General features: G+C 41.4%; 1 protein-coding gene across 4 annotated transcripts; it reads left to right on the top strand.

The window, feature by feature from the left end:
• Positions 1 to 24,121, top strand: arfrp1 (ADP-ribosylation factor related protein 1). Of its 4 annotated transcripts, XM_068000554.1 has the most exons (9): positions 1 to 103; positions 233 to 286; positions 1,963 to 2,056; positions 3,940 to 4,027; positions 7,777 to 7,859; positions 16,827 to 16,908; positions 17,745 to 17,815; positions 18,982 to 19,082; positions 21,756 to 24,121. In XM_068000554.1, the coding sequence occupies exons 3-9, from the start codon at positions 1,964 to 1,966 to the stop codon at positions 21,841 to 21,843; spliced, it is 606 nt and encodes a 201-aa protein (XP_067856655.1). In that variant the 5' UTR covers positions 1 to 103; positions 233 to 286; position 1,963; the 3' UTR covers positions 21,844 to 24,121. The 4 variants fall into 4 exon arrangements, with proteins under 4 accessions (XP_067856655.1, XP_067856656.1, XP_067856657.1 ...); XM_068000555.1 differs by lacking the exon at positions 233 to 286; XM_068000556.1 differs by lacking the exon at positions 21,756 to 24,121 and having other exon boundaries at positions 18,982 to 19,086.

Raw genomic sequence — 24,121 nt, forward strand, 5'->3', positions numbered from 1 at the left:
ATCACTGGTTGCACCCAGATTAAATGTAACTCGGGGGTCGCTTCCACAATTTGGCATGTGACGCAGATTAGAGGCGCTTTTAAATGGATAGAACGGTGTAAAGGTAGGAGTCCCTTTTAGCAAGTGTTACTGTTAATGAAAAGGCGATTATTGTATCGAAAGTAATCATTTTGGAGTATGGAAAAAGCAGTGAAGATTGTTGAATTATCGTTGTCACTTTTATACCCCACAGCTTCCATTAAACTGCTAACACCAGAGAAGATTGACAGCTGGGCAAGTTTTATAGGTTTGGGGCTGTTCTTAACTTTCTAAATACTAAGAATTAAACCCTTATACTCTGTATCTTATTTATGTGCTTGGAAACTCAGACTTGTGTACAGACAAGGCACATTATTTAGAGTTGTGGAATACAATTTTATGCACCATTAGTCGCTTTTATTGGCATTGCATGCGGCTAGTCAAGACTAAATGGAATCCTTAGCTCAAGTGGGGATACAGTCTGGGGAATAATTGGATCAGGGGTGATATTAGCCAAATAAAGCACCTTATCTCCAAATATAATTTGGATTAAGGCATGATGTCACTATATGTCATATTCTGCCTTGAGGCAACCTTACCTAAAATAACAGACTATAACAATCACAATGATGCTATCTCTGTGTTTGGGAACTATGCAAGCTAAGATTCTTCTGTACGGGATACAAGTACTTTTGTTCAACTCCTAGGTGCAGACTCTCTCCCTTTAAGCACTTTCTTATCACTGCTACTGTTGTGACTGCCTCATTTGTTACCCAGACTTTGCATAAACTTTATTACATTTGTCTGAGCAGATGGTGCTCATTTGCTAAAGTAACACTTTAGTCCTTGGCCAATGGTACCTGTTGATGTGGTCATATTGGGAGAAAGGGCCATGATCAAGGCTGAAGGAAAGAGCAGCTTTGGGAGGGGGAGGAGAGAGAAAGGGTCACAGTTGACTGCAGTGAGGGTACGTTGTTTAGTGGGGTGGAGGTGGGAGTGAGTGGCGGAAGCAGCAGGACTAGAACCAGACTGATAAAGCCAGTAAGGGGAGGTGACACAAACCATTGAGCAAGGTTTGCAGCTAGTGTGTGGGGAGTGGGGGGTGGAGTGGGTGCCCCAGGTGGCTGCAGTGGGAATTTTTTTTTAATAGGATTGTGGGGTGGAAGAGAGGGGCAGTAAAGTGGCAAAATATTTTTTTAAATTCAGATTAGTTGTTGGAAGTTTTGCTTAAATGGAATGACTTGATGAATAGGGGGTATGATTCTGATCTTCCAAATAATAGGTTGCAATTAAAATTTCTTATGTTTTAAGTGACAAAAGTGACTATAACTAGGGAGTTCCATTCCAAACTGATTCCCAAATGCATTAAAGCAAAGTAATGTGAAACTCTCACCCACAAGATAGTCTCTCTCAGTTTCATGTTTGTATTGTTGCAGTCTGGTAGAAAGCGACAGGCTCTGTGGGACCTCTTGTGAACTTTTTTAAAAATTTGAATAGAATCTTTTTAACGTTACGAAAAAAACAGTCCACCCGCTCTCTCCTAAAATAAAAATTAACCACCTGAGCAGCAGAGTTTTGTACTTGCATTGAGGTATACGTGGGCAGGGCTCCTTTTGTAGTTGACCTATGCAAGCTGCAGCCAGCAGTATGATTCTGGTCTACTGAAATGTGCATTGTCCTCCACATTAGCAGTCTGGGACTGGTAGCTGCAATGTAGTTGCAGTATCCCTGGATTTATCACAATTGCCTTTTTCTTGTTAAAGCTGTTGAGCAGTATAAGCCATGCCAGCAGAGGTGTTTTCCACAGAAAGCACTCGTGCCACTTTATTTATATAGCATTGTCTCCAAAGTCTGAGCTTGTCTGCAACATTGCTGTAATATTGTGAGTATAGCTTTGACATTTTTATTTGTAATGGAAATATATGAAATACATTTATTTTGCAGAATGTATACATTACTGTCCGGCCTGTGGAAGTACATGTTCCAGAAGGATGAATATTGCGTTCTGATCCTGGGATTGGACAATGCAGGCAAAACTGTAAGCTGATATTTAGGGCATTTGGTTTACCATCACTGTAATGAACTTTGTGACTAGTTAATATAGTAATTTGTCTCACTTCTTTAGCTCTCTCTCTCTCTCTCTCTCATGCGTGCATGCGCACACCCTTCCTTACCCTCTACCCCCCATCATAACACCTCCTCTGTGAAGAGGTCATTGGTTATGTAGAGCAGAGAAACAGGCTATTCGGCCCAACAGGTCCATGCCGTTGTTTATGCTCCACACGAGCCTACTCCATCTAACCCTATCAGCATATCCTTCTATTTCTTTCTCCCTTGTGTTTATCTAGCTTCTCCTTAAATGATCTATGCTAGTCGCTTCAACTACTCCTTGTGGTTGCGAGTTCCACATTCTAACCACTCTCTGGGTAAAGGAGTTTCTCCTGAATTCCCTATTGGATTTATTAGTGACTTTCTTATATTTATTGGCTCCTAGTTCTGGTCTCCCCCACAAGTGGAAACATCTTCTGTATGTCTACCCTATCAAACACTTCCATAATCTTAAAGACCTCTATCAGGTCACCCCTCAGTCTTGTCGTTTCTAGAGAAAAGAACCCCAGCCTGTTCAGTCTTTCCTGATCGGTATAAACTCTCAATTCTGGTATTATCCTAGTAAATCTTTTTTGCACCTTCTCCAGTGTCTCCTATATCCTTTTTATAATATGGAGACTGGAACTCTTCACAGTATTCTGTGTGTGGTTAAAAGTGGTACATTTTTGTCTGTGGTGGAATGTGGTTTTCATCCTTTTTCTTTCCTTTCATACCATTGAGTTCTTCAAGTTGTGTTCATTTTTTGTAACATTAAAATTTAACCAGCATTTGTAAGGTGTGAGAGGAGCTCGGAGTCTGTGTATAACCATGTATAATCAGAGCTCTATTGTCTTTTGTTTAGAGGGATGTGGAAGTTGGCAGTATAACTGAAATCAGCTGACCCCGTATTGTACTTTGTAGGTACTGGCCTTACAGTAGAACTGGCCCCTTGGAGTAGCCTTGGTGGATGCTTGGGAGCATGTAGTCTTCTTGACCTCTTGGAGAAAGGAGAGAAGAATTTCAAAAAGAGAACCGTAACCTCACAAATAAAAGTTCTCTTTTTGTTGAGAAGTTCAACTTGTTAAGTTCATTCTTTACCATCGGGCAAGAGGTTTGCAGCCCACCTTTTGGATCTTGTTCCAGTAATGTATTTTAGATAGGATAATGTCACAGTGGGTGCCTTGGGCCCTCTAGTTGTACAACATTTAATGGGAAATGTTATACCTCAGCTCTCTAACTGAAAGAGTAAAATAGCCAAAATTCTAAATTGTAAGAGTTGGGGAACATTATCAGATACAATCTACTCCTGATAATTCAAAGTTTTTTTTGCACTAAATAATTGAATTATCTAATAATTCAAATTAATCAATGTAAACGCAGCAAAGTGGGAATGCAGTGCTTAATAAATTGAACTAGAAGATAATTCAAATGAACTGACTTTTAATTACAAGGAGTAAACTGTATATTGTTTCTGGCCTTAAAAGTATAATGAAGGATAGAGAATGATCTTATGGATTCAGTATGTGTTCATAACAGGCACAGTTTGGGAATGCCATATCTCATTTGTTTTCTGATTTGTGTATGTGTATATTTGTGTGATATACGTACTAACAAAATTAGAACCAAGAATGTAAAATATTGTCAAATGTATAAAAATATTCTGAAGATTCACTGCTGTGTGTACTATTGTCAAATTCATCAGCTATTCATGTGGCTTAGTTATGAGCAAACATGATGGAGAAAGAAATTGGAAGTGTTTTTGTGTTGTGGTCTTTGAGTTTCATTGTGATGTAATTTTGTTTTTACTTCTTGTTGCTTGACCAACATGTCCAGACCTTTCTGGAGCAGACAAAAACTAAGTTCAACAGAAACTATAAGGGAATGAATTTATCGAAGATCACTACTACAGTTGGCTTAAACAGTAAGTTTTTAGGGTGTGTGTGCGTGTGGTAATGTTTTTCCAGAACGTATCTACATGTTGGTATTAATGCATTGTGGCCACGTTAGATATGTATTTGAGCTTTGAAGCGTATAGCATAGGATTTTGGATGGGCCATATAGGCTTTTAAAGGTCAGAAATCTATACATCAAATATAGCTTTTTTCCAAAAGCTATACAGGAATAAAACAACAATAATGTTCCAAAAAGCTAATTAAAAGTAAATGACAAATCCACAAATCCAAACTGTAAAACAATGAAGTCTTTAACAATTAGCAATGATTAGTTACGGTACAAATATCTAGACATTGAAATATCTCCGATCTGGACCACTCTTGAAGAATAAATAGTGAGAACACAGCAGGCATAAGTAAAGCTGTAGGAAACTGAAGGAACAACCTGAAAGGACTCCGCTCTCCCCTTTTTCTATCATCACAAGGAAAAAAAGTTACAATTGCTATTAAAGCCCCTGTACTACTGGGGAGGGACAGGCAGGACAGAAGTACAGCAAATTAAGAAACACAAGGAATAGGAAGTTTGGTCAAGGGAGTTAAAACAGGTGTCACCTCCATCCCTGACAAGGGAATAACTAAAGGGGAATCGTATCTACATCAAACTAGGATATTTCTCCCTTCCCCCTCCTTCACCTATCCTCCACTCTGTGACATAATAAAGGAAAGGGAACCATTTCCTGAAGTTGAGGTGGAGACTGTGATTCTCTTCATTTAGGCTGTGTTCCATAATCTCAACCCAAGTGGAATGTGAAGATATACCAACCAGACCCTGAAAGGCTGGGATTCATCAATGGTAGGGTCTATGTACAGGATCTTTAAGGTCCCCCCATGCATGTGATTGCATAGAAATTCTGAGAATGGCCTGACGTTTACCTCCAATTCTCATCTGAAATGTTTTCAAAATGACATCTAACGCATCGTTAGCCCTCCAGATCCATCAAAGCAAAATGTAATAAAGCTGAATCAGTTTCTCCATAAGCATAAGCAGAGCCAATAGTTTCCTGGAAATTCTATTCGCTATTAGAAATCTTCAGAATTTAATTTTAATTACTACTAAAACTGAGGTGACACCATTAACAGAATGAGCTTTAAATGATTCTAGTGTCTGTTATATGTTATATTTAGCAGACTTTACTCTGAACAAAAGGTGTTTAGTTTGCTGTGTGATTTTCACACAGCTGTTGCTGCAGTATTTAAGCTAACGCTTCTTGAAGTCTTTTTCACCTGTAGTTAAAACCTGATTTTTATTAATTTGTAAAAGTCTTTTGTGCGCATTTATGTATTTTGAAATTTGTAAGCTGACCGATCTTGTCCAAAAACTGACAAAAGATGTTGTAGTGTGATATTTTGATAGTGTGATGATGCCTGATGGTTGGCAAAGCATTGTGTCATTTATAAAGTGTTGTGTCCCTCCTGCTAATTATTTCAGTTTGCAAATCTATTTTCAGTAAGTGCAGTAGTCGGCCACAATAGTGTAAAAGGAAAATATTGCGGATGCTAGAAATCTGAAATAAAAACAGAAAACGCTAGAGGCTGAACACCAACTCACCACCACCTCCTACCTCCCCCTGGACCATGACCCCACCACCGAACATCAAGCCATCGTTTCCCAGACCATCACTGACCTCATCTCTGGTGATCTCCACTGCTCCAACCCCACCGCGCCCCCCCCCCCCCCCCCCCCCCACCAACCTCCAAACTCATAGTCCCCCAACCCTGCACAACCCGCTTCTACCTCCTTCCCAAGATCCACAAACAGGATTACCCATCGTTTCAGCCTGTTCTTGCTCCATGGAACTTATTTCTTCCTATCTCGTCTATTTTGTCTCCCCATGTCCAGTCTCTTCCGACCTACGTCCGCGACTCTTCCGACGCCTTCTGCCGCTTTTAAAAGTTTCCAGTTTCCTGGCCCTGTCGGTCTCCTTTTCACCATGGATGTCCAGTCACTCTACACCTCCATCCCCTACCAGGATGATCTGCGGGCCCTCCGCTTTTTCCTCGGACGGAGGCCCAACCAGCCCCCATCCACCACCACCCTTCTCCACCTGACTGAACTTGTTCTTATGTTGAACAACTTCTCCTTTGACTCCACTCACTTCCAAATAAAAGGTGTCGTTTTGGGAAACCGTATGGGTCCAAGCTATGCCTTCCTTTTTGTGGGATACCTGGAAGATTCTTTATTCCAGTCCTACTTAGGTCCCCTCCCTCACCTCTTTTTCCAGTATATTGATGAGTGTATCGGTACCACTTCCTGCTTTCGCCCCGAACTGGAAAATGTCATCACTTTTGCTTCCAATTTCCACCCCTCCCTCGCCTTCACATGGTCCATCTCCAACTCTTCCCTTCCTCAACTTCTCTATGTTCATTTCTGGGGCTGGGCTGTTACCCAATGTCTACTATAAGCCCACCGACTCCCACAGCTACCTTGATTATGCTTCCTCTCACCCCACTTCCTGTAAGGACTCTATTCTCCCAGTTTCTGCGTCGCATCTGTTCTGACGATGCCATCTTCCACACCTGTGCTTTGGATATGCCTTCCTTTTTCCTCAACCAAGGATTCCCCTCCACTGTGGTTGACAGGGCCCCCGATTATGTCTGCCCCATTTCCCGCACTCCTGCTCTCACCCCTTCCCTTCCAGAACCACGATAGGGTCCCCCTTGTCCTCGACTTCCACCTCGCCAGCCTCCACATTCAACAGATCATTTTCCGCCACCTCTAGTGCGATGCCACCACCAAATGTATCTTCACCTCTCCCCTTTCAGCATTCCAAAGGGACTGTTCCCTCTGCGACACCCTGGTCCACTCTTCCATCACCCCCAACACCTGTTCTCCTTCCTACGGCACCTTCCCCTGCAAGCGCAGGAGATGCAACACCTGCCCATTCACCTCCTCCCTTCCCACCGTCCAGGGCCCCAAACACTCCTTCTAGGTGAATCATCAATTTACTTGTACTTCTTTCAATTTATTATACTGTATTCGCTGCTTATGATGCAGTCTCCTCTACATTGGGAAGACCAAACGCAGATTAGGTGATCACTTTGCTGCATCCTCTGCTCAGTCCACAAGTGTGACCCTGACCTGCCGGTCGCTTGCCATTTTAATTCTCCATCCCACTCTGACCTCTCTGTCCTCTGCCTCTTACACTGTTCCAATGTAGCTCAACGGAAGCTTGAGGAACAGCACCTAATTTTTTGATTATGCACTTTACAACCTTCCAGACTCAACATTGACTTCAATAACTTCAGATCATAACCACTGCTCCCATTTTTTCCCCAAACAGCAACTGCTGCTAATGGTTCTGCTGTTGTTGTTCACAGCTCCTCTAGACCCATCTTTTGTTTCTTGTCCTGTTACCACCCCCTTTGCCTTGCACCATCATCCCTTTTGTCATTTGATCATTCCTGCCCTCTACCCTATCACAGACCTTCCCTTTTGTTCTTTCCTCTCCTCTCCTCTCCTCTCCTTCTCAGCCCCCTTTCCCTGGCTCCCTACTTGCTTTAAAATTGTTAAATCTTTACTTCCAGTTCTGATGAAAGGTCATTGACCTGAAACGTTAACTCTGTTTCTTTCTCCACGGATGCTACCTAACCTGCTGAGTACTTCCAGCATTTTCTATTTTTATTTAAGCCACAATAGTATGTTCATTTCAGTTCTCACTGCTTCATGCTCGCTCACTGCTATAAATCTTTAAAATTTAATTTTGCTCTTTTTTTGTAGTTGGCACCATTGATGTTGGATCAGCACGTCTAATGTTCTGGGATCTTGGAGGACAGGAAGAACTCCAGTCATTATGGGATAAGGTATTGTTGACTCTGATCTAAAACTTTGCCAATAAATGTTCTGCTTGCATCAGAAAATCGATAAACTGATTAGAAAGCAGTCAGTATTCAAATCACCGTACCACAATTTACTTATAAGGGGAATAGTCACTTTCCTTTTTGCCAGTTTGCTCCCCTGTTCTGATTATTATTGAGAAACTGTTCTGCAGCCACCAATGGCCATCCAGTAGTCCTCTCGAGTGACCATTCTTTGTAGGAGCCTAGATGTTGAGTGCTGGCAGAATCCAATCATGGAGGTCATCACAATCTAAAATTTATTCTGTTCTCACCCAACACCCACATGCAGATGCATTCTAGCAGGGGCCACTGGAATCCTCAGGAGCAGAAACCCTGTCTGAATTTTCATTCACTAGTCTGGAGACAAGTATAATGTCCCTACAGTTGGCTTTGCTGAGATCTGCTAATTCAGGACCTTATGTTCTGTACGGTTTAGTGCTACACCATATGATGCCTTTACCCACAAAGCCAATGAGAAGGGGAAGCTTTGGTGAAATAATCTAATACTATGATCCTACCATCAGTAGGATCAAAGTATTAAATTTTGTTACACTCGTCCTTCCACATTAGAACAATCATTTTGAATTTGTATGGTTGCCACTCCTATGTAATCTGTCCCTGTTCCACTAACTGCTCACAGTCAGATGCAATGGGCTCGGTATTAGGACCGTTGCTATTTTCTGTTTTCATTAATGATCTAGATGTAGGTGTTGGGGGAATGATCTACAAGTTTTCAGACGATACCAAGATATGTGCAAAAGTTAGGACTGTAGAGGATGCTCAACTACTACAAGCAGATCTGGATGCACTGCGGGATTGGGCTGTTATTGGCAAATGATGTTTAACTGAGAAAAGTGCAGTGTTATGCATGTGGGCAGGTCAAATGCTGAACATACATACACTCATCGGGGAAAAGAATTGAAGCCAGTGTTGAAAGAAAGATCTGCGTTTTAGTGCATCAGTCTCTAAAGATTCATGACCAATGCTGTGAAACTATAGCTAATGCAAATAGGGTGCTAGAGTGTATTTACAGGACGATTCACTGTAAAACAAAGCATACCATTTTGTCCTAGTTAAGACCTTGGATAAGCCTCAGTTAGAATACTGTGTTCACTTCTGGTCTCCCCACATGATATTGAGGCTTTGGAAAGGGTTCAAAGGAAGGCCACAAGATTGATTCCCAGTTTAAAGCGTCTTAGTTGCCCAGATAGGCTCAACGAGCTGGGCCTCTATACTTTAGAAAAGCATAGACTTCGGAGTGATTTAATCAAGGTTTCTAAGGTGTTGAAGAGACTAGATTGTGTTTGTGTAAACCAGCTGTTTCAACTGAATAGGTTGGGGAGGGTTAGGGGTCACTCCTACCAGTTATGCAAGGGTAGATTTAGGTTAGATTCTAGGTGGTTCTTTTCTCAGAATAATTCATTATTGAGCTAGTCTTTCCAGCTGATCTGGAGGGGCTAGCTGGGTTAGAGGTGTGCTGCAATAATTCTAAGTCACAAAACGACAAAAGTATGTATTTGTTTGGTGCAAGGAGAGTAGCTTGGTAGCACAGTGAATTGTAACTGTCCTATAACATGCCTGGGTGCAAATCAAGCTTCAACAGGAGGAGGAGGAGGAGGAGGAGGAGGAGGAGGGAGTGTACATGTCGACGTGACAAACTACGAACACGACTAATCAGAATGCTCACTACAGCAGCTAAATTACTAGAGGAAGATGGTAGTCACATGTGTAGGGTACTGGACGGATAATGCATGCAGATGGCATACGTTCAAACTGTGTGCAATAAATCAGAAAAATTACCATGAAAGCTGCTTGATTATCCTAAAAACCCAACTGGTGCACTACTGTCCTTCAGGGAAGGGACCTGCCACCCTTACCCAGTCTGCCTACACGTGACTCCAGTCCCAGACTCTTAATGCCCTCTGAAGTGGCCTAACAAGCCACTCAGTTGTAAAACAATTGCTACAAAAAACAGAATGAGAGATATATCGGACAGACCTATTAGCAATAACGTGGACATTGGATCAGGACAGGACTCGGGCAATCCCAGCCCATCTGCCTATAAAATTCTTCTCACCTGCCCAAGTTGGGGGAGTTATCCCACAGATTAATCAAGCAGTAGTCTGACATGGTCATACACGGTCATTTCTTTCAGCCAACATCCTTGTGAAGACCAAGCGGTCCCACAAACAATGGATCAGAGCAAAGCTCTGTAGACTACTACATCCACTCTAAAATGGTGGTGAATAATTGAGCAACTAATGGAAGGAGGAGGCTCCATGAACATTGTCATCAACTGTGGTGGAGTCCAGCATTTGACCAAGAAATTAGGCTGAAGTGTTTGTCGTCAGCGAAGTGCCAAGTGATGATCCCACTTGGCTCTCTCCCAAGGCACTCACCTTCATAAAAGCCAATGTCCAGCTAATTTGGTTCACCATTAAGACGGTGGCTAAGTGCATTGGACACAGCAATGGCTATAGGCTCTGACAACATCCCGGCTGCAGTGCTGAAGACCTGCGCAGCAGAACTAGTTGCTCCCCTAGCCAAGCTATTCCAGTGTAGGTATGACACTGGCATTAACCCGACAATATGGAAAATTGTCCAAGTATGCCTTACGTCTACATTGCTGTAGGTGGTCCATAGCACCTTATGCATGCCCAACTTTGGGCTGTTAGAACTGTCCTTAGTCTGTCTCACACAGTGGTAGTGTCACACTACACAATGGAAGGTGTCCTCAGTGTGAAGTCTATCTTGTCTGCAGTGGTCACTCCTGCCAGTGCTATTGTGGATAGATGTGACAGCAGTAGTAGGTTGGTAAGGATGAGGTCAAGTAGGTTACTCCCCTGTTAGTTCCTTCTCGCCTGATAACCAGTCTGGCAGCTATGACCTTCTGAACTCTGTCAGTGGTGGTAAAACTGAGCTATACATGGTGGATATTGAAGTCCCCCCACGCAGAGTACATTCTATGTCTTTGTTTCCTTCAGTATTTCCTCCAAGTCGTGTTCAACGTGGAAGAGTACTAATTCATCAGTTGAGGAAGGGGCAATAGTTGGTAATCGTGAAGTTTCCTGAGCTTTGTTTGATCTTATAAGCAACAAGATTTCAGGGGCTGTGGAGCTAACGTTGCTGGTTAGAAATGAAAGCATATAGAGAATTTGTTTTGTTAATCATCATTTTTGGTTGTATATATTCAGTTTACAAACTCTCCTGATCCATTTTTGAGACTAAATGATTTTTTTATACTGAAAAAAAAATTGAGGCAATTGTTGTATGTTTATAAAAGCTTTATTCTTAAAAAATGTGTAAGCTGGCATACTCACTAATAGTGCACTCCTGGCTCACACCAGGAGTGCATATCAGGAAATTGCACACCCCAGCCCATAATTTTCTGTCCATTCATTTTAACAAGCAGAATATTTCCACTTGATGTTCTTGTGTTCCAAGAATTTAAGATAGGAATTGGCTGATGATGGGGAAAGTGGTGATGGAGGTACCTGAAGCGAGGATTGGGGCCTGATTGTTGAAAAGAGGCCAACAGCAGTTTGTGTCCCATTCTCGTTGGCCCCCTCACCCACAAAGGTGTTAGACCCTGTTCTTACTCTCTCTTGCTTCCCCCCGCCCCTCCATACAGCCAAATCCCAGAATTCCCCAATGCTCTAAAACCTCCAATATCCTGCTGGACCTCACTTCTTCCTCCCCATCTACTAGATCCCGTTACCCACCTCCCAGTGCTCCTGAACTCCAAGACTGCTTTCCTAGTGCTCCCTAAACCCATACCTGCCCTTAGTGTTTCCAGACCTTGAGACCATGAGACCACAAACCCTTTCCCAGCAATCCCATTATCTGCCTGGAAAGTCCAGCTCCAGTATTCATGGGGATACTGTTAGACTTTGAGACCCCCATCCCAGTACCAAAGGATTCTAGGGCTACCACAGTGCTAACAAAGCAGTGCCCCTGGGAATACTACTACGCATAATACCCCTATTCTTATAAAACCTCCGACTCACCATGATCAACATCATGAGAGATCTACTAGTTAAAAATTTAATTACCACAAATTGACCCGTTCCAATTTGCCATCCTGAAGATTGCAGTCCTGTGCCTCACGCTCAGAATGGCTTGGATCTGCATGCTTTTCCCCATCCTGCTGTTGGAAATACTCCATTGATTCTTTGGCCCCATTTTGTCCCAAAACAGCTAAATTTGTATGTTATTTTTTCAAATCGAAACACTTCTGAATCAGGACTGATGCAGTCAACGGGTTGGACCATATGGGGCTCCGTCAAACTCAGTGGAGTGAGAAACATGAGGCTGGGACCTACAGAGGCAATCCACCAACTAATGTCCATACAAACACTTTTTTATTTGAAGAAAAACAGCTTTGGGAGTGGGGAGGACAAACGGTGCACAGGTGGGCACACTGTGGTCATTATCAAGCACAGCAATGTAGGGCCAGAGGCAGCAAGGGGTGAATCATCACCCAAAAAAGAAAATGTGCAATACTACAATTTATCTAGTTATATTAAAAATGGTGAGTGGGTTCAAGATTCCAAAGGTATTGCACCAATAGGCAGTGCTGTAAATGTAAAATTGCAGGACCAATTGAAAACTCTTTGGTGCCACCTAACATTTTGTGGCAGTCCAAATACCACCATTGTAACATATTGAGAGTTAACACAAAAAAAAACCTGGTTGGGTTTGCATGCAGTTGCAGATTTTGGACACAAGGCGTCACTGTGTGTCCTTGTGTACAACACTGCAGGATCAACGAGTTAGGTTACATTCAGTATGTGGGAGCATTTTCATGCATTTCTGATGGACCTTTTCAATGTTAAAGGTATCATACAGTGTGACACCATAACTGCTATTTTATAGTGAGACTATATCACTCTGCAGTCTGGAGGGAAGGTTAGAAACAGGTTGAGGGGACCTCTGACCTCTCTCCACCTGCCCTTGGGAGAAAGGAGTGGGAGGGGATGTATGAAAGGTTGAGGGGTGAGATGACCGACAGTGGAGCAAAGGGAAGATAGGTTACAGGAAACATAAGTTGAGTAGGTAGTTCAAAAGGGTAGTGAAGGGGTGATCGGATGGGGAGAAGATAGTGGGATGGGGATGTTGAAGGGGTAGGGGACATGATGGGAGTAAAGGGGTGGGGAGCAGCATGAGATTGAGGGAGGGGAGAGGAATGGAACGATTGAGGGTCAAATTTTTGCATCAACTCCAGTTTTAATATAGCCTGCAGCTGTTGGTGGCTCCTTTCTCCACCATGCCACCCACCACCTCCTATCTGAAAGGACAGAAGAACATTTTTAAAAACCAGGAGAGGAGCAGAAATGGGGAGAGAGAAAGAAACAGCAACATGAAGACAGCAGGACAGATAAAGACCACATTCTCTGACTTTACGTGCAATATCTTGGGAGATTGACCAGTTATATATTAAATTTGGTACATGCAGCGTGCGTTTCATTGAAAACACGTAGTTCTACAGGTACTAGTTCCTCCTGTAGATGGTGCTGAGAGAGGTATTTTCAGTGTTAAAGGTGTAACACTGTGTAACTCACAATAGTTGCTATTTTATGGTCAGAGTACATTGCCCTGAGACTGCTATCTGACCATTAGATTTCTACAAATCAGGTATCATTTGTCCCTCTAAATTGAAATTTTTAATATCTAAAATAAGAGTTTAAACTTAAAGGTAAAGTTCAAAAGTATGACTAATTTGATTGAATCGTCTGACTAATTTGATTGAATTTTTTGAGGGGGTGACTAGGCGTGTGGATGAGGGTAACGCAGTGGATGTGGTATACATGGATTTCAGTAAGGCCTTCGATAAAGTCCCCCACAGGAGACTGGTCAAGAAGGTACGAGCCCATGGAATCCAGGGTGCCTTGGCACTTTGGATACAAAACTGGCTTAGTGGCAGAAGGCAGAGGGTGATGGTCGAAGGTTGTTTTTGTGACTGGAAGCCTGTGGCCAGTGGGGTACCACAGGGATCGGTGCTGGGTCCCTTGCTGTTTGTGGTCTACATTAATGACTTGGATATGAATGTAAAAGGTATGATCAGTAAGTTCGCTGATGATACAAAAATTGGTAGGGTGGTAAATAGCGAGGAGGATAGCCTCAGTCTGCAGGACGATATAGATGGGTTGGTCAGATGGGCGGAACAGTGGCAAATGGAATTTAACCCGGAAAAGTGCGAGGTGATGCACTTTGGAGGGACTAACAAGGCAAGGGAATACACAATGAATGGGAGGACCCTAGGCAAGACAGAGGGTCAGAGGGATCTTGGTGTGCAAGTTCACAGATCCCTGAAGGCGGCGGAACAGGTAGATAAGGTGGTAAAGAAGGCATATGGGATACTTGCCTTTATTAGCCGAGGCATAGAATATAAGAGCAAGGAGGTTATGATGGAGCTGTATAAAACACTGGTTAGGCCACAGCTGGAGTACTGTGTGCAGTTCTGGTCGCCACACTACAGGAAGGATGTGATCGCTTTGGAGAGGGTGCAGAGGAGATTCACCAGGATGTTACCAGGGCTGGAGCGCTTCAGCTATGAAGAGAGACTGGGAAGATTGGGTTTGTTTTCCTCGGAGCAGAGGAGGCTGAGGGGGGACATGATTGAGGTGTACAAAATTATGAGGGGCACAGATAGGATGGATACTAAGGAGCTTTTTCCCTTCGTTGAGGGTTCTATAACAAGGGGACATAGATTCAAGGTAAAAGGCGGGAGGTTTAGAGGGGATTTGAGAAAGAACTTTTTCACCCAGAGGGTGGTTGGAGTCTGGAACTCACTGCCTGAAAGGGTTGTGGAGGCAGGCACCCTCACAACATTCAAGAAGCATTTGGATGAGCACTTGAAATGCCATAGCATACAAGGTTACGGACCAAATGCTGGAATATGGGATTAGAGTAGACAGGGCTGATGGCCGGCGCGGACACGATGGGCCGAAGGGCCTCTATCCGTGCTGTATGACTCTATGACTCTATGAAAAGTGTTTTATTGTGTTTTCATGTTCAAGCTTGGACGGTGGATATTGGGTGATTCGGGACGGTGGATATTGGGTGATTGATTCTTTGACATAAAGGGCATCGCAGAAGTCTAATCCTGTTCTTGACCAAAATCCATGCATACGTTTTCCAACTGTGATCAAAGGATGGCAAAACGAAGTGAGAACACTGGCCGTTTATTCTCCTCCATTTTCTAACCTAGGAGCACGCACTAATTGTAGCATCCCACGTGCTGCCATGGCTAAAATCAGCTAACTCAGCAGAGACGTGAGATTTGAACTTGGAAACATGGTTAAAAAAACATTTTAAATAAATTGCTTTCTGTGTGGTTGTAGAATATTAAACAGTACTATTCATATTTATATTTACTTTGACAATGGGTTTGTAGATAGTATTTTCAGGAAGGAGTAGCGAAGGGGATTTTCCTCTCCTGTAGGGCTAATGAGGTGAAATTCTGTCTCCTTTGTTATCAGGACTTCAGATGAAAGGAGGATTGTACTGGAGCACAATCTTACCTTTGATCCCTACTAAATTATGTTGGATTACTGCATGATGAGTATTTGTTAGATGACGCCTCCTGTCTGCTGTGAACAACAAAGCAATCTTTTTTTATTACCCGGATGTCTGGAATCCAGAAACTCATCACCTCACTGAGGAGTTTCTAAATGTTACTGAGAAATCCACTAAAGTAAAGTTTCCACGTGCCTGATGTGGAGTATACATCTTCGCCCTATAGGGTCATGCCCACCCATACCTAAGCCGAGAAAATTTAGGTATAGGTTGATGAATACCCAAGTATGTGTAATGGTACTGCTGGAGTTTAACTAATTTAAACCATGCAACTTACCACAATTAATATTAATAAGTCTCCTGTTGCATACTCAACCAGGACCACCTTATCCGTCGGTTCACTGACTTGTATTACCTGGAGTCAAATGGGAAGAATTACAACCTACTATGGTGGGTCGACTGCTCTAGATCCTATAAATGAACTAGGCTGGCAAGTTAATCAGTAGGTGTTGCAGGGGAAAACCTTTAAAGAAATTCCTTCACTCTGGCTATTACCATTTGTCCACAAGGAAAGTTTGGGGTCCGGTCACAGTAGAGGCAGGGACAGTGAAGAAGATTTCTTAAAAGGATGTGACCTGGGGAAATCTTTACTATTTAAATTACTTGCCTGTATTTTAACTAATACAGGAATCCTTAAGTCATTGCTTTAGGAGCCCTCTTACGAAAATCCCCCCCCTTGCCCCAACTGTACTTTTCCTCCCCAACACCTGTGCTGGTATGCTGAGGACCCATGCCCCACTGCTGATCCACCCTGTGGGAACCCCCATTATTGCAGTTTAGTCAGTGGCATCCCACAACCCCACTTCTGGTTCTCTCAGACCTTTCTTTTCCCTTCTATGTTCTCATACCCCATGATGTCTGCTCCCAAACCCCATGACTACCCTCCCAACAATATCACTGGTACAGTCAACTAACTCCCTATTGCTGCTACAAGTAGTTCCATCAACTTACCTCCGACTTACTTGGAACATGGAATATCTTTCCTATCATCATTTTCTATTTCCTGGATTATTTTTTTTAAACTGATTTTAAAATTAACTACATAGTTAAAGTAACTTAATAGTAATCAAATGCATTGATTTATGGTTTTCCACACAAATACACACATAATCATAGCAATTGAGCCTAAAAATATCTGACACCCTACAATACTCTGTAATCTAAAACAGAATTTGATTTATGCGAACATTGTAAAGCAGTGGCCTTGACAATATATTGTACACTACATAGCATAAAACAACACATCCTCTGAGCAATGCCATGGGAGATTCATTACAGTGGCTACAAAACCAATTATGTTCTATCTGTATACTGTCATTAAACTCTACAGATTATGAACTTCTTTCTTTTTAGTATTATGCAGAATCCCATGGTGTAATATATGTCATTGACTCAACCGATGAAGAGAGATTATCTGAATCAAAAATAGCCTTTGGTATGTATAGCGCAAAAAGATATCAAGTATTGTTAAATATTTCTGATTCACAAGCAAGTGTAAATAAAGTAATTTTAAAGTCTTCTATATTATTCCCATATTATTCCCATTCATATATAGTGCACATTTTTGAAGACATTCTGCAAATGTTGAGAATTAGGGTAATGTGCAGTGTTTGAAAATCACTCATTCAGGATTTGGACCCCCATCTGACTTGCTCCATTCTGTTCTTGGGTCAGGATAGTTTTCTGATTGCTCATCAAGGCGAGAAAGGTCAGTGCTGGGGAGTGGAACATTTTTCTACTTTTTTTGCATTGTATGTGTCAACATTAATCATGTAGGTTAGCTGAAGCATAGATAAGAGTGCATTTCTTATATACTCTGTCTTAATGTCAGCACCTATGTGACATTTATGGCTCTCTCAGCAAGACTGCTAGTTATTAAAAATGGTGGGCAGTTTTTTAAATCTGTACTCCTGCCCACTTAGTCTGCACCAACTGATTTCACGTAGAATCTTTGCTACAGATAGAGGGAGATTTTTTTTCATCCTGTCATTATAGGCTGAATTAATGCCCAGGTCCCAGAAGTGAAAGGCTTGCGTGCTGACCCATTGCACCACCCGGTCCTTGTGGCTTAAACAAAATGCTGCATGTACGAATTGATTCCTTCTTATGGCGTTTTGTCATTTGTTTTCTAATTGCTCCAGTAATGATTTGAAGCGCTTTGGAATGTTCTAAGTACACATTGAGGCTCTATATAAATACCAGTTCTTTCTTAAGATGCTGTAAGTATGCCTGAGGTGTTTAATTACACTAGTAAACCTTGTTCCTCCTCAGAAAAAATGATCACTAGTGAAGTACTTGAAGGGGTTCCATTGTTGGTGTTGGCTAACAAACAGGACATTGAGGTAATTTTTTTTGCAATTTTCATCCCTATTGTCCCTTATTTAGTTTTCTTATGCTATGCAATTTTCCTAGGTGAGAACGTTTGTCTTAAAACGTGCCGCATTACTAGCAGACTTGAAGAGACCCCCCTCGGCCTATCTTTCCAGAGAAGTTTGGGGAGTCATTCTCTTTATATTGAATATTCTAACATTGCGGTTAGCATATTGGAACAAAGAATTCCATTATCCCTTTATGCTAATGACTATTCTTCATGAAGGGAAGTTATGTGTAACTTCATTCAGTCTTCATTTTGTTTTCCAATTTTCTGCTGTCTCATCAAGGCACTCTATTTTGCTGGTGTACTGTTCCAAGGGCATTGACAGCTCTGTGACTTCTCGCCTAAGTAGCAATTCTTCAAGTATGAGCCTAGATAGTAAGTGTCAGCAGGCTATTCAATCATTGAGGACATAAAGGCTATTTTTGCCTTTATGTTTGCACATTACCGTCCCACAGAGATCATTGGATAGCTATCAGGAACAGGAATCTTAGCACAGTTTTATTTCTTCCCCCCCCCCCCCCCCCCCCAGCCTGTGGCTACAAATGCTGCCTTGGCTAACTGAGCACAGGCAAAGAATCAAACCCGAAGACTCTGGTCTGTACGGCTTAGTGCTGCCCCACTGGGCACCAAAGGAGCTATCATTCTTTATTAGAGGGGAAAGGAAGTGTATGGATAGACAAGCCAATAAACAAGTCACTGTTCATTTGAATAAATTGTATAGAATGTTTGCATTTGATTAAATGGCTTGGCTCCTCTGATACTGGTTTTCAGACAAACCAAATAAATGTTCAAACAAATATCAAAATTGATCTGCAACATTCTTGTGAGTAAGCTATTTTTCATCTTGTACTGTACAATTTAAAGAAACTTGTATCATGCTCAGTATTCGTTAAAACATCTGTTAATGAAAATAATTATTCCTCTATTGCATGCAATCAAGTATTTTGCAAACAGTAACATTTACTCATTACAAACAAAACTGCTGTTTATTTCATAGTGTAGAATTGACATTGGCATGGCATAGATTTTGTTTTGTATGGTTTGGGATGACTACCCTCCATTTTCTCACCTTGTGACAGTTTGAGCCCAATTATTCTAACAATGCTTCATTTTTTTTCCGGTGACTGGTAGACCTGCCTTTCAGTTGGAGACATAAAAACAGCTTTTAGTGATTGTGCTCCAAAAATAGGGAAGAGAGACTGCTTGGTGCAACCATGCTCAGCACTTAATGGGTAAGTAATGATTATCTTCACTTGCAGCAGGGCTCTGGTTGGATTGGTGGTGGGGGGGGGGGGGGGGGGGAGGGGAGGAGGAGGAGAAAAGAAAAGAAAAGGAGAGTGAGTATATAAGACATTACTGTTTGAATTGGGTACAGGGAGAACATATAGCAGATTAGTGATTGAACTTGTGGAGAAGGAAGGAACAGAAGCCTACTCACAATACTAGCTAGACATGAGAAGACACATTCCTGAGTGAGGGGGAAGCTGGTCGTTGTGAGTCATTGAACACTGAGATGTCGTCAGTCAATTGAAAATATTCTAATATGGCACCCAGTTTTTAAAAAGATGACAAAACAAACACAGGTAACTACAGGCCTATTAGTCTTTAATCCCATGAAGCATAGTGGAATTGATTATTGGGAGTAAACTCAAAAATTACAAAATGAAATGGGCAAAATATGCAAGTACAGAACAATTGCAAATTAATTTTAATGCAGACAGATGTAAAGTAGTGCAAATTGACAGGAGAACTGAGCGACACAAGTACTCCATGAATGGTGTTGAATTAGCTAAGGATGAAGTTGAAATAGACTAAGGGACTTGTAGACTTAACGCTCATTATTTCCGACCAGTGCAGAACAGCAATCAACAAAATAAATATTTTGTTTTGAGAAAAATCAAAATACTCCAGATGCTCGAAATCTGTAAACAGATACTGGTTCATCTGTAATATCTCCGACCTGAGGAATGGTTTTAAAACTTGAAACATTGACAGAGTAGAGCTGAACCACAAGGCTGATCCTTAGTGTTGGGGGTCTGAGTTATGAGGAAAGAGTGGAGAAACTTGGACTTTTCAGCCTTGACCAGATGTGTCTGTGTAGTGACTTAATAGTAAATGAGACAGAAAAGGTTAATCCAGAAAATTATTTTAAACTGAATTGCAAGACTAAGACGAGAGAACACTGGTTCACACTAGCAAAAAGCAAATTTAGGACTGATATCAGGAAGTTCTTCACACAGAGTGATCAATATATGGAATGGAGTTCCAAATAGAGTAGTGTAGGCAAAAACCCTCGATCATTTAAGAAGCAATTGGATGCTGCAAAGGGGGGTCTTTAGGGTCTTTCTGGGTGGCTGAACTAAGATAGGCCGGATGGCCTTCCTCATCTGTAATTATTTTGTGATCTTATAAAGACAAAATGGGAGAAATAACCTGTAGCATATTGCCAGATGGTAAATTGGAAAAAAAGGGAAGCATGTGATCCATTACTGGCTGGGGTAAGAGAGAAGGTATTTTGTATGTGGTTTGAATGGCGGAGCAGGAAAAATCAGAGAGCATGGCAGGAAAAATCAGAGAGCAAGTTATTATCTTAATGGCGAGAAACTGGAAAGTACTGCAGTACAAAGGGATCTGGGGGTCCCAGTGCAAGAAAATCAAAAAGTTAGTATGCAGGTGCAGCAGGTGATCAAGAAGGCCAACGGAATGTTGGCTTTTATTGCTAGGGGGATAGAATATACATCAGGGAGGTATTGCTGCAGTTATATAAGGTATTGGTGAGACCGCACTTGGAATACTGCATACAGTTTTGGTGTCCATACTTAAGAAAATACATACTTGCTCTCGAGGCAGTACAAAGAAGGTTCACTCAGCTAATCCCGGGGATGAGGGGGTGGACATATGAGGAGAGGTTGAGTAGATTGGGACTCTACTCATTGGAGGTCAGAAGAATGAGAGGCGATCTTATTGAAACATATAAGATTGTGAAGGGGCTTGATCGGGTGGATGCGGTAAGGATGTTCCCAAGGATGGGTGAAACTAGAACTAGGGGGCATAATCTTAGAATAAGGGGCTGCTCTTTCAAAACTGAGATGAGGAGAAACTTCTTCACTCAGAGGGTAGTAGGTCTGTGGAATTTGCTGCCCCAGGAAGCTGTGGAAGCTACATCATTAAATAAATTTAAAACAGAAATAGACAGTTTCCTAGAAGTAAAGGGAATTAGGGGTTACGGGGAGCGGGCAGGAAATTGGACATGAATTTAGATTTGAGGTTAGGATCAGATCAGCCATGATCTTATTGAATGGCGGAGCAGGCTCGAAGGGCCGATTGGCCTACTCCTGCTCCTATTTCTTATGTTCTTATTTCTTTGTGTTTGGTCTAATTTATTGAGGCTGAGATAGGGACTTATGGTAGTAGTGCACGTGGTGTGTTGTCATTAACATTGCATGTTGTGGGTTCATTCATGAATGTTACATTTTGGCTCAAGCCAAAAAAAAATCTATTATCTGCTTCTCCCTAGTTGCTATGGCATGCTAATTTATTAGTGTCCTGGGAAGAACTAACCGGACATTGAATTGATGCAGCATTTAATAATACTAAGACAAATGTCCACTACATTTACCAAAATGTGTATTTTCTGTTCCCCCATCCCCCATACCCAAAAAAGGTCAGGTATCAAACAATTTTGTCAACACACAAGTTTAGAGGAATATGCTTAAATCAGCTGTTAATGGTTCTTTTAAATTTGTTTAATAGAATAATTAACAACATATACTTGTAAAATTTGTCCCAATTTTCTATAGTTATAATGATTCTTCAGAAGTCTGCCTTGATTGAACATGTCTCACTTTTGTCCTTTTGATAGCTTACGGATTTTGTTAGACTAAAACATTTTTTTCTTCCTCCAGACAAGGTGTAAATGATGGGATTGAATGGATGGTCAAATGTGTGATTAGGAACATTCACAGGCCACCAAGGCAAAAGGATATCACATAAAGCACTCCTTTCAAACCTTGGACTGGGCGCTAAATATCCTGTTTTATTAGAGTTGCTGAATAGTAGTTCAACTAGTTCAGTGGATCTCTGACTTCCTCGGGGAATACCCCACTTGAAAATAGTCAAAACCTCTCATGCCCAATAATTTGTAGCAGATGCAAATCCGTTTCTATTGCATAACCACTATAATGCTCCAGTAGTACTTCCCACTGCATCGGTGTCTCCTTTTCATTTTGTGCATTTCTGTATCTTCAGTGCACATATTGCATTCTGCCCATTGATAATTTAATTGGAACAATTAAGCCTATTGACTTCATAATTCTTGAACAGTTTTAGAAAGAAAACTTTCCTCCTGCCTTCCAGCTTTTTTACTAAATGCAAAAAAGAAGCTTCCTGATGGCTGACTGAGTTTATCCAATGAGCAGCTGAACCATGCAGACCAGGAAAGACTCATGTTCGATGCTAGATTTGATCAGTTAGCTAATCACAGCTGGGGCAGTGAAAGGAACACTATGACCACAGCACTCCTGGGCTAGGGAAGAAAAATCAGCCAGATTCTGACTCCTGATTGCTATACAGTAATCCGTTTTTGAAGTGTGCATGCATGAATGCAGAGTGAGAACAAGATTGGGCTTGGCTCTGATGTCCTCCACAATCAGATAGCCTGCAAGAATCCTACCATGGATCGTTCATGAATAACAGTCACTTAGCAAGGTACCAAAGCACATTTGACACCTGTAGAACAATACTCCAGTGAGCCAATTGGTAGGGGAGGGAGAAAATTGGAAAAAAGAGAGGGGAAGGATTTTTTTTAATGGTTTTACACTCAAGTAAGACCAGTGCTTGTTTTACTTAGATTACATTATCCTAATTCTAACCTGTTACAACTTGGTGATTTTAGATCCTACATATTTACTAAACAGCTTCAACCTGGAAGCAATGTTGACGTGAGATATCCTAACTGATAAGACTATTTTCCAGGAAAGCTTTGATTGTCCACTGAATGGCTGGACTGGAAATGCTACTAATCCCTCTGGGAAGCAATGGGGTTTCCTGTGTGATATAAGGCTGCAACAGGATGGTTGTAATATGTAAAATGAAAGGTTGGGAAAAGGCCTGGAACTTCTACTTTTCTCAGCACCACACCCCCACAGTTTGAGAACCACTGAACTAGATGGAAGCAGCCAGTGATGCTGTGTGCACTTTTATCTGATGTTTCTTTGTTTTGCTGACTTTGTAACTGATAAATGTTGGAGATGATATATCTTTTACATCTGTGACTGTTCAAGTAAATTTGGCTGCAACTGTTAAATATTTGCAATAAGTTCCTGCAAAAGGCACTTTTTTTTCAATGTTGGCTCAGGACAAGGATTGAGGCTAAATATCTGAACAGTAATACTTTCCTGCAGAAATTTTTAAAATGTAGATTTTTTTTTTTGCTGTGCTAATATTCCTTTATTATGGAAGTATTTATCCAAAGGTATGGGATGGCAATTGGAAATGTATTTTGGTAGTCAATCATTCTATTTCCTTATTTTGTATAAAAATGTATTAGTAACATCTTTGGGTTTGAAGAAGCTGTGATCTATGTTGTAATGCATTCCATTTGATATATAAAAAATAAAAATGTTTCTTGTTATAAGTTAAAATTTCTGCCTCAATAATTGGGAGAAGATAGTTCATTCTCTTGCTTTCAATATAGTGAAGCCACTACTATTCCTATTCCTGTTATCCACCCTCTTGATTATCTGCAAGATTTTTTCTGGGATATGGGGTTTCTTTTTACATAACCCAAAATGCAACTGAGCATTTTTATTTTTATTTTTCATACTCCAGGAGGATAAGTAATCTAGATGTCCAGAATCTGGTAGAATTTACTTTGTGTAGCTGATAGATGATCAGAGAGAGGCAGGGCTTTGATCTGGAAGAGTAACAGGAGTTGGGCTGTCAGCACTCCCCCCTCCCTTCCCAATAATAGCTTTTTTTTTTAAATGGAAAAACATGGGTTATCTGCACATGCTGATAACTTTGATTAGTAATCTGAAGCTAAAATCTCACCGCCTTAAGTGCAGGGGATCTTTCAGTTACCATTGTCCAATGGGTGAGCACCCATTATTATGGCAGATAATCGAAAGTTCCACTGGATTCACATACTGACATTTATTTATTGCCCACAGAAGTGACTTTCCTGTAAACAATGCTGAACATTATGATGTATAATTAGGAAGTTTGAATGTTTTTGACATGCATTATTATACAAATAAACTGAAAATGCTAA

The sequence above is a fragment of the Heptranchias perlo genome, chromosome 19, assembly GCF_035084215.1.
Source record: "Heptranchias perlo isolate sHepPer1 chromosome 19, sHepPer1.hap1, whole genome shotgun sequence".
Lineage (NCBI taxonomy): Eukaryota > Metazoa > Chordata > Chondrichthyes > Hexanchiformes > Hexanchidae > Heptranchias > Heptranchias perlo.